At 39.7% G+C, this 11616-nt stretch overlaps 1 protein-coding gene across 6 annotated transcripts in view; it reads right to left on the bottom strand.

Annotated features, from left to right (window-relative positions):
- Positions 1-256: 256 nt before the first annotated feature.
- Positions 257-11616, bottom strand: part of PPP4R1 (protein phosphatase 4 regulatory subunit 1) — a 69874-nt gene continuing 58514 nt past the window's right edge. For all 6 annotated transcript variants that reach the window (XM_074576637.1, XM_074576638.1, XM_074576639.1 and 3 more), the window contains 8 exons: positions 11407-11502; positions 9911-10096; positions 8213-8374; positions 7493-7593; positions 4472-4592; positions 4238-4372; positions 3065-3206; positions 257-1351 (listed from right to left, as the gene is read on the bottom strand). In XM_074576637.1, the coding sequence (XP_074432738.1) occupies positions 1188-1351; positions 3065-3206; positions 4238-4372; positions 4472-4592; positions 7493-7593; positions 8213-8374; positions 9911-10096; positions 11407-11502 (1107 nt within the window). In that variant the 3' untranslated portion in view covers positions 257-1187. The remainder of the gene's footprint in view (positions 1352-3064; positions 3207-4237; positions 4373-4471; positions 4593-7492; positions 7594-8212; positions 8375-9910; positions 10097-11406; positions 11503-11616) is intronic.

The raw sequence follows: 11616 nt of genomic DNA, 5'->3' as shown, positions 1-11616 counted from the left end.
TTCCTGTAAATCTGGACTACTGAGGGGGATACTCAGGCTCACTTCAGCAAAGATGCCATTTCACACTGGAGTGACAGGTTCCCAAGCACAAGACGGATGCTTGAAAGAGAATCTAGCAAAACCTCAATTACACAAGCCAAAGTATATCCGTGCTGTAGTATATTCCATCTCAAAACACAAAATTCTTCACAATCATTAAGCAAACCCCTTCCCCCTGCAACGCCTGTCAAAAGAGTAAAGAACCAGGAAAAAAAAGGCCACTTAAATTTCAAATTTATTCTTTTAATGTCTTAAAAAGGTCACAAGATTGTTTTCAATCTTATTAATAAATTTTATTTGGACAAGTAGAGAACAACTTGTATCACAACAGCTTTAAACAACATGATTAAAGACTGCAGCACTCCAAGGAGGCTCACAGATATGTACAGTATATGAAGAAAAAAGTTGCACCTCAGAGCCGATCATGATCAAGTTAAAAATACCTGACTTAAAGTACATGTGCTAATAAATTTCCTTTAGGTCATGACCAGCATGAAAATAATTAGGACACAGGTACTCAGCAAAGTTTTCTGCTAATGGGTACAGCAATATGCTGCATTTAAGGATTAAAATCAAATTCTAGTTTAGTGTTAGCACTGAGCCCTTAAGAGAAATCCCAATTTCTACTTTTCCCCATTTACAAACATCAAAGCTATTCCCACTTAAGGGTGTGCCCAGCTGCACACAAATCAAGTCCTTGAATGATAAAAACTTTTAGCGCTAATACTGGAGGTCTTACATCCCGGTACAAATTTGCCTTTCTGGCCATTTCATCTATCAGTTGCTACAGAAAATACTTGCTAAGTTAACTCCTCAGGAGAAACAATGCACGTCGCTGGAAATCACGTCCTTTCTACAATGAAAATGATCTGCCAATTCAAGTTTCATTTGTTCAGGAAGACAGAAGATTTAAGGCTTCGGTGGCAAAAATAATCCTCTGAGCAGTATTTTTCTAAAGTCAAGCTGACACAGGTATGTTTACTTTTTCTTGACTTAAAATCCCTGGTATCAGGTTTAGATAACATCCACCTGTTAAATCTGGCAAGAAATCACTCCTTCCAAAGAGGTTGTCCTAGGATCAACCATTTTAGAAGCATTTGAGGATAGTTTGTTTAAATTTTTTTTAATTATAGCAACATTCAGACTTTTTAATAAGTTGATGAAGCAGTGCTCATGGCATCATCTGCAATTTTGGTACTGGCAGGGTGTATGCTCGCAAAATATTTGACATCATTGTCATCATCCATTTGAAGCGCCATAATTGTTTGCTCCACAGCTTCTTGATGAGAGTTGGCAGAATTTAGAAAATATTCTGTAAGAGAAAATGCACAAGACTTTATAGAAGGAAAAGATGGCAGATACTTCAACGCAAACCTCAGCATACTATCTCAGGGGCCAGTGCATGTGTATAGTCAAACTGGAATATCTGAACAGGCACACAATACACTTTGAATAAACCTACGAATTCGCCTTAAAAAAAAAACCCAAAAAACAAACCACAAAACAAAAATCATTCCATGTTTCAGAGCACAGTTGCTCTAACACTGCTGTTAGAACCCAGGATTTCCATGGTGCTTAAGTATAAATGTAAGCGTGACTCACTCCATGACCAAAGAGGAAAAAAAAAAACCTGCAAGAGACTCAGCAGTGTGCTTATATTTGTGATGGAGGGAAGGTACCACAAATCCATGGCCATCCCACTCCATTTCACTGGCAGGCTTGCCTAATAATTATCAAACAGAACTAAGATAACATGAAATGAAAGAGTGGAAGAAGTTCCAACATCTGACAGTTTTCATGAACTACACAACACAAGTTGCATAAAACAGCGTAACTACAAACAGGTCACAGGAAGAGCCATTTAGATCTGAGGTTTAAAAACTTCTGAACTTGTTTTTCAAATCTGCCTTTCATAATCTACCCACCATCCCTAATCATACACACAACATCTTTGAGGCAGGGACTACCTGTATTATAAGGTTACACACAGGCAATGCAGAATGGAAGTGTACCACCCAGGTGGAGAACACAAAAATAACGAGGACAACAACAAAAACACCAATATTACATGATAACAGGAAGAACAGTGACAGCATTAGCACAGTTAACAGAGAATAAATGACTGCACATCAGCTGATCCATCTTAACTGTCTACATATGCTTACTCAGAGTCTCCAGCATGCACGAGACAACTCGCAATAGTCTAGTTCTCACTGTGTTGGCACCCTTTGTGTTGTCCAGTGTTTTGAACATTTTGCATTTTTCTTCACACTCTCTACACTAGAAAAAGCAGTCTTCAAGCCAGTGTATGGTTTTGAGAAAGAAAGCGTCCATAACTGGATGAAATACTCCAAGTGCGGACACTGCTGGTTTACAAAATAGCATAGTATCTCTATTTTCCTTTGCAGCACTTTGGAATTTAAGCACTGATGACTCTTCTGGCATCTGCTGTGCATTGGGGATGCTTTCCTAAGCGAAGTCTGCAATTTGAAAGTTGCATGTCTAATTTCCCTGAAGAGACTCCAGAGAAACTTTCTTCCCATTGCTACCATAAAACATAAAAAACAAACAGCAGCCATCTCTTCTCTCCCAGTGGGAAAACAGATGGTGGATTTGTAAGGAAGGATTTTTCTTCTTTAACCTCATTACACAGAACACCAGAATTTTTTTTAACCAAATGAAAGGCACTGCTCAACAACTCCAGAGTTGCTAGCTGTTCATTTGTGCTTTCTGTGGCCTGATGATGCCTCTACAAACTAGCTTGTTCAGGGAAAAACAGTACAAAAAGAGCAGGCTGGCATAGGAGCAACAACTCTTTTTTTCCCCAGCGTGACACAACAGTGGCTCTGATACCACAAGGTTCATGGTTTTATCTCAGCCAAGGTAACATTCCACACACAAGGAGACTGTAAAAACAAGAGCAACCTGCATCTGATGTTGTTTCTTCTTTCCCAGCTGACTATAGGAAAGTGGAGGGACAAAAAGATACACCATCAGCCCATTGCAAATCTTTCTGAGCACTAACCTTTCTCTAAAAGAGTTTGCTTCAATGTTTTTGCAAGCAGGACTCGAACATTTGGAACCCTGTCAGAGGCCAAGTGTAATAAGTGTGGTAACAGATGCACAGCAAACTGGTCCATGGGCAGGCAGTCATCCTCACTGATAGTCTGGCAAGAAGACAGAAACAATTTCATTAGATTTCAGCCCTGTGAGGACAAAATCCCAACGCACAATCAGAGCTGACAGATCTTATTACCTTCATAGCACAAATACAGTGGGTAGTATCCGCAAAGTTTTAAAACACAGTACAATTTTTCTAGCACAAAGTCATATACAATGAAGCAAGTTGGGGTTGAGGAAATTCAGGGTCAGTTAGAAGCCCAGTTTATTTTGCATGAAGTCTGGCAACTTCCTTATTTTTATTGGTGTTTTGGGTTTTGGGGTTTGTTTTTTTTTTTTTTAGTCACTGTATCATTTGAAAACGGAAGAAAAGTAAAATACCTTCCCAATCCTTTTTAAGATTGATTTAGCCTTTGTTTTAACTAGGTACTGTATTAAGAACAAGAATGGCCCATCTCAATAAACATCCATCGTACGGAAACCTGTTTCTCTAAATAAGCTCAAAGCTCACATTTCTCCAAATGACTCAGAGAACTCTCCCACTTGGGCAGCAGTCATGTTCATTCCCAGTCTACACCTCTGCTACAGCCTCCAAATTTGACCATTTCCTTGGGACCCCAGCTACTTGCAACTCTTCTGCTTATTTTGCTGAGAATACATTGTTTTTGACCAAGCTGTGCTACCTGGCTAAGGAGGTACAGGCAACTCCCAGCACTTGATTTCTAAAGGGTAGCCCAAAAAAGTAGCAGACTGCTTCAGCATATTATAAAAATCTCACTTTGTGCTGAGTGAAAAAGCAGCTTCCCAACTCAGGGATTATTTTGCTATGCATTTGTTTCATATTCAACATCAGATTTGAAAACCTGATGTTAATATGCTAAGCTAAAGATGCATTCAAACTCACGTAAGGAGCAACACTAAAGAAAGCAACCATGAAACCTATTCCCTTGGAAACAAAGTTCTCAAATATTCATTAGAATAGTGCCAACAGACAGCTAAAGAGTTCCAGCTGCTAATCCTCCCTTCATTCTTAGCACCACTTCCCAAAACTTAAAAGATGAGCAAAAAGACATTTTACCTGGCAAATAAAGACAAAAGTTTGCCGACCAGACCATTTGCGGCACCTACAGAACTTTTCAACAAGTTCATTCATGAGGTCTATCACAAAGGTTGATGTTGAAGCCATGTACAGCTTTTTTACCATTTCACTAACCTTGAAGAAATGAGAAGAAAAAAAATAATAATATAAAAATTGCTTCTGACCACCAACCCTCTGAAGTTTGAAATCCTGAATTTACTTAAACTGCTTTACCAGCTTGTAAGAAATCCAACGGACAGAAGACACTTTGTCTGCACAAAGGCTGAAAGCGATAGGTCGCAAGTAGTCGTAAATGTCTCTGGCACTGTAGAGATCTAGAAGCAAGATCAGCTGCCTACAGGATGGAAGAAGAACCAAACAGAGTACATTACAATAAGAAGAAAGGTAGCTTTACCTGTGAATATGATATCATATGACAACACTTGCTAAATATGCAATATGGCCATAATAATGTTACTGAAAAATAAAATCTTCTATTTTTCAATGCCATGAGTTTCACTATGGGTCTTTGACTATGACTTGCAAATTTTAAATTGCCACTTATTCACAATAATGGCAAAATGCTACATGAGCTCAAAGAATGAAAAACTAAGGGAGGGGCAAAGGAACCAAGGTTGCATTTACACAGCAGGGATCCCGATATCTGCTACAATGTACATGCAGCACAGCAACCAGATGTGAATGACACTACAGTGTGCACATACATTTGAATACCTGGTAAATACATCTCACACACATAACACATGTACAGCTACAAAGCAACTACTCTGACTTGGTTTGATAAGTATCCTTGGTCACTTAAGTATGCCGATTTATCAAATTATAAATTTCTACTTCAGAGTATACTGGACAACTAGGGAAACTATCAGTCTTCAGTTTGTAATGAGTTAGGATTTCAGCAGGTTTGCAGACACAAGTATGCGTCATGAATGGTAGAAAGCATATCAAAACAAGTGGCATGACATGTTACAAGCAGACGATTCAACGTTTCCATATCAGTAATAACAGGTGAGCAATTTGTAGATACTAAATCAAAATAGCATTTAAATAGAGCAAAAACATGGCATTATGATCAGTTATTAAACTAGGTCTCTTTAAATTTAATTCCAAAGGTAACACTGTAATTAGTCATTACAATATGCTCATTTCATCATTCCTGCTAGAAAAGCCCTGGTCCCACAGTCTCTCTTCACAGGGCATGTGCTGCAGTCTTGATCATCCTCATGAGTCTTTGCTGAATTTGCTCCAGTTTATCAGCATCTTTCCTGCATTGGTATAGATGCCTTACTCCGGATGAGATCTAGTGAGTGCTGACCAGCGGGGGCTAATCTATTCCCTTGATACACTGCCTTTGCTCCTGCTGATAAGAGCCCTGGATTATGCTGCCAGGACACACTGCTGGCTCACGTCCAGTTCACTGTCCTCTATGATATCCTGGGTCTTTTCAGCAGAGCTGCTTCCAGGGCAGCCAGTCCTCAGTCTGCCTCACTGTCAGAGGCTCTTCCTTCCCGTGCAGAGGAGCTAGTGTCTCTCCGTTGTCAAATTTCGTAAGCCTCCTGTCAGCCCCTTCCTCCAGCCTGTCTAGGCCCCTCTGGATGGCAGCCCTCCCTTCAAGCACATTGACTGTTCATCCCGTTCTGGTGTCACCAGCACCTCTGATGAGAGTTCACTCTGTCACCCCCCTCCAGGTCATCAATAAAGGTGTTAAAGACGAAAGGTCCCAGAATGCACTTCTGCAGCACCTACAGCTATACTCCAGGTAGAGCACAAACTATTACCCACAACCTCCTGAACCCAACCATCCAATGACTTCTACTCATCTAGCTTCCACCCACCCAGTCCAAACCTGGCTACAAGAATATTGTGAGACATGGCATTAAAAGCCTTGCTAAAATGGAGGTAAATGACATTCACCACCCTCTCCTCATACAGAGTCAGTCATTTATTCACAGAAGGGAAGTTGCTGAGATGTGATTTACTCTTGGAAATTCATGCTGACTGTTTTCATGAAGGAGTGCCAGAAATGGTCTCCAAAAGGACCTGCTCCATCATTCACAGGGCCTGACATAAGGCTGACAAAATTTTAACTTCCCTGATAGTACCCCTCTTCTAAAAGGCTAAAAGCACATCATCTGCCTTTCTGTAGTTCTTGGTGACCTGTCTTCATCTTCACAGCCTTTCAAAGATGATGGTTAATGGCCTCGCGAAGACATGGGCCAGGTCTGTCAGCACCCTCAGTTGCAGCCCGTCTGGTCTGATGGATATACATTGGTTGAGTTCTCAAGCAATCCCTTGGTTGATCCTCAACTACCACTGAAACCTACTTTAGGCATGGAGGCCTGGGAAATCTTGTCAGCACCTCAGCCTTCTTTGTGCGCACCATCACTAAATCATCCACACCATTCAGCAATGGTCCCATATTTTCCCTGTTAATTCTTTTTGTGCTAAGGTAACAGTACTTGACATCCCTTGCAAGTCTCAGCTCTAGCCGAGCTTTGACTTTCCCAGTATAACCCTACATGCCTGGGCAATGTTTCTGAATTCCTTCTGTGCACCCTGTCCCTGCTTTCACCTCCTGTATAATCTCTGTTTGCACTCAAGCTCAGTCATGAGTTCCTTTCTTAGCCAAACCAGGCTCTTGATACATCTCCTTGTCTTCCTGAGTATCAAGATGGACTATCCTTTCACTTGGAGGATGCTGTCCTTAAAAATCTGCTGGCTTTCCTGAGCAATTTGACCCTTCAGCGTTGCGTCCCATAGGAGCCCACCTACCCGTTCCATGAAAAAGCCAAAGTCTGCTCACATGAAGTCCTAGGTCACTACTCTGCTACTTGCTTCCTTTACTCCCCTCAAGTTCTTGATCTCCTCCGTTTCACGGTCATGAATTCAGCCTACTCATCAGACAGAGCAACTTGAATTCAAATTGCTAGAACACTTCTATTGACTTCAACAGCAAGCAGATGTGGTCTTCTCTTTTGGCAGCTTCTTTTTTATGGAAGGGTAATGTTTTCAGCATATGGTGATGGAAAAGACATTCAAGTTCCAACTTGAGCTCTTATAAATGATAGACAACTACTGGGAATTTTTAAGCAAGAGGGACAGGTGGAGGAGGCTAAAGACTATCCGCTACTTAAAAAAAATGAAATGAAGAATGTCACTAAGACATTCATTCTATGATTTCAACATCTTTAAATATCCACAACAATAAAAACAAGCACCCAGAAAAATACGTACTCAGCAAGCTCTGCACGGAAACGCCAGTTCCGGCTGTTATCAGTCACTAGGAATTCCTGGAGCTGATAAAGATACTCTCGCCTTTTGTCAAGATGAAGAAGCTGTAACAGTAAATATAAGCTTACAAAGAAATGTAGGCTACCATCATCAGACAGAACAAAAGCTTTAAAATACAACAAATGAAACACTTGATTTTTTTAAAAATAATAATCTTTAGCAATAGTGTTGCTTTTCTGGGCTAAACCCTATCATGCTTAAGTCTACAGAATCACATGGGGCACTACGGAAAGCAAAATCAATCTAGTCTCTGCTTTTACTCTAGGAAACAAGAAGGGTAAGCAGTAAAGATCGTATTGATTTTAAAGGTCTTATGATTTGTGTCTTTCAGCTCCAAAAATGAGGCAGTTAGAGAAAAACTCCTAAAGAAATTTGAGAAGTTGTGCAGAGAGATTAGAGCCATCAAAAAATCTTAATGCTATCCACTGGCACCTATATATTGAATAAAAATGCACAAACCAGGCTCTTCAAAGAAAAGAAAGTATCAGCAACACAGATGTCCTGCAAAATATACTGCAGTATTCAACAGACATCTGGGTTACATCCAGATTTGTATGGATTCCCGCAAAGAGTTATACCAGTGTTATGTTAAAAAGCAAATGCATGCAAAGAAATGAAGCAAAATACATAATTTCACTTGACCAGAGTTGAACACAGACATACCTTCAGAAAGTCATGCAAGTGTTTAAGCACACCTATCCTGACTTCATCTAGATCTTTTAAAAAGCCATTGAAGACAGGAACTAAATCTCCAGCTGTAAGCTGATCTCCAAGGATGACAGCAAGTTCATGTATAGAAAACGCTAGTGTCCGCCGAACCTTCCACTGGAAAGATAAATAAATAAATTTATTTTATTGATGTATTATCTGAAGTGCTCTATTTTAACTTGAGTTAAAATATCAGTATCCAAGCTGGGTTCCCAGCGAACTACAGTTACAAATACATTCAACGCTATCTCATGTAATAATTGAAAATGAAATGGGAAATTAAAAATAAAAAAGAAAACAGGGGAAAAAAAAGGCAAAGGAAAGAGAGGAAAAATGATGAGGTATCATTTCTTCCACCTGAATATCAAGGAACCAGGCAAATGAAAGTAATGAAAATATTTTAATTTTCCAGGTGTCAGGAAGGAAGATAGTGCTCCTTGACATCAGTATTCTTCCACACATTACTCTCTGCTTTAAATTTTTTTGCGTAAATTAGTTCCACACTACTACACTCTCACTCATTTTATTTATAAAAACAGAACAGGATACATATCCCACAGTATTTCAGCAGGCATATTTTAGCTTCCATAATAGGTAAAGTTTCACCCACACTGAGCGCCCAGCAGTCCAAGGACCAGTAGAGCTTTTATTCGCCCTAACTTGAGGGGGCATTTTTTTAATGGATTAATTATTTCAAGTAAGTCTTTTTAAAAATAAAATAGCATCTATTCTTTAGCCAGCAGTTTCCAGTTAGCATGAGTACCGTTCTTTTGCCCTGGTTTGGCAATTCAATCTTAATTCAGATTAGACTGGTGATAAACTCTGGACAGTTTTGAACATAGGATAATTTGGTTTTACTAATGTTTTAAATTTATTAGCTGGTTGTTTTTAATGGCTGCAAAAGAGTTTGGAAAACATGAGCAATAGCCATGTACAAAATTACTCACTACATATCACTGAGATCTGCTGCTCTGACACAGCAAGCAGCAAGTTCAAGAGAGGTGAAGTAGCCTGAGAATGTTTAAAAAAAAAAAAAAGAGCATCTCCAAAAAAGGAAACAAGGGAGGACTGGGAAACAACTCTAAACCAACAGTAAAATGCACAAAGCCACCTCCTTACCACCTGACAAAAAGGAAAATATTTCCAGTATTTCTTTTTAAAATAGCAGTGCTGCACGATGATAGTGATGTTATTCCCTTATGACTAACTGGATGCAGAACCAAAAAGGCCACCGAAAGGCCTGGCAAGAGGGTGACTCACTCAGCTTCAGACATGCCTGCAGGGGCACGTATCTGCTCATGCACAGCAGCGCAGCCCAAATTTTCATACCTATGAGACTCCCAAGCACTGCCAGAAGATCTCAAGTGAGCAGAGGAAATTGGTGACCTCTCCTCGCATTCCCACAGGAGATCTACCTCCCACACAAAGTGCCCCATTTCCTTACTACCTGAGCACCACACACATCCCGTTTCCCAAGACAACAGATACACTTTCGTTCATCTTATGAATAACTAATACCAGCAACAGAAAGCTCCACATGAAAAGCAGAGCAACCCAACACCCAGTAAACAAGATAAATCATTATAGAAGCTCAGATTATTCATTGTCACCTCATAAAATTCCAGATTATTCACTGCCAGAGCTTGAGCTTACCTGCATGTCAGATGCCAGTGTCTCATAGGTATCTTTCAAACAGTGCCAATTCTGTCTGCCTAATGTAAGTGCCACACCTGGCAGGCTGTAGGCACAGTGCTTGGCAATCTCGGTATCAACTGTTTGTGCGCGAGATGGATCAGTCATTGACAAATACTGATCCAGCAAGGCTTGAGGTACAACATCCTACAGCAAGAAAAGGATAGAGTGTTTACACTATTTTCAATAAACCCTCATAAGGCTTACTAAAATTCCAGGGCACACTATCAGAACATGCTCTTTGCCACAACTATAGAGTATTATTTAATTACAATCTCTTAATAAGAATGCAAAGATTTTGCATTTCATAAGTTCCACCAAGAAGTTCCAAAGAAACGATGACATGACCGGGGGCTATTTGAAAATATACAGACCAACGTAACAGATGAGTGGGTAGATCACTGTCTACTTAGGCAGACCAGGAAATTAAAAGACTACATTCTACCTTTCTACAAACTTTCAGGCTCACAGGCCGTGCAAATTGGCCATTTTAACTCATACATAAAAAATAGGCAGAACAGCAGATGACAAGACTTGCTTAAAAATAATTTTCCTCTTCCTCTCAAAATCTTGGCGAGCAGAAAGCTAAATTAAAATGCCTTGGGGCAGGGGGTTGGGTTGGGCAGAGTATAGTGTGTTCAGTATTGCTTCTGAACTCCCTAAAGAGTCAGCAGGGAGGAAGAGACTTCTTCAGAGGCAGAGATCTCTGGTGAAGACCAATCCTTCTCTCCACTGAGAAACTAAAGCATCTGAACTAAAATTTTGTGAAAACCTCTTTGTGTTGACTTCAACAGTAGCTTTGCTTCGGCTGTTGTCAGTTTATCTCAGGCACTGACTCTACCCAAGGGGGTGCAAAAGAGCATTTCCGTAACACTGCAGCCAAATAGCTCGGCACACACAAAAGCAACAAGAGGGACTGAGGTTCTCACTCAGGGAATCACACTGGTGCAGGGTGGCACACTTAATACTGAACTATGTAACAAAACCATTCTATTCCTTTTTGGGAAAAAAACCCAAAAGAGACAGTTCAAGCTTAATGAACTACTTTCACAGTTTTTCCTGCAAAAAGCTGTCATGGGGTGGGGGTGGTTCCACTCAAAACATTTAACAAAAAAATCTTGTTTCCTCAATAACCTAATTTCCGTGACAGGATAGTTTCCATAGAAAATGAAACCAAATGAAACCAAACCCTGGAAGTTTATGACAACTGTTCTTATATCAAAAAATACTGTCATCTTTTACACGTACTTAAATCAGAAGCAACTACTGAATTAAGCCATTATCCCTGGAAACACAAAATAAGTAATTTTAAATTATTCTTAAAGGTTTGTCATATTTTACAGAAACTACATCACATCAGAAATGACTGAAACTCATACAAGAAATACTTACATAAATAAAAAAAAAAATCCACTTATCTGATACATGTAGGAAAAACAGAGACCACTGTCATTTACCTGTACTTTGGATTTTCTTTCTTCTTCAGGGCTGAAACTACTGTTGGTGCTCAAATCTGAATCATTATGAATATAGTGAAGTGTAGAATCCATATTCTATGGAAAATTTAAAAAAAAAAAAAGTCACACAAAATATACTCAAGGATTAAACAAAAAACAAATGTCAACATCAAGAAGTGCTGTCCTCACCTCAAGGTCTTTTTCTTAGAT

The sequence above is a fragment of the Larus michahellis genome, chromosome 2 (assembly GCF_964199755.1).
Source record: "Larus michahellis chromosome 2, bLarMic1.1, whole genome shotgun sequence".
Lineage (NCBI taxonomy): Eukaryota > Metazoa > Chordata > Aves > Charadriiformes > Laridae > Larus > Larus michahellis.
Note: the sequence above shows the minus strand (reverse complement) of the source record. Positions and strands in the feature narration are given on the sequence as shown.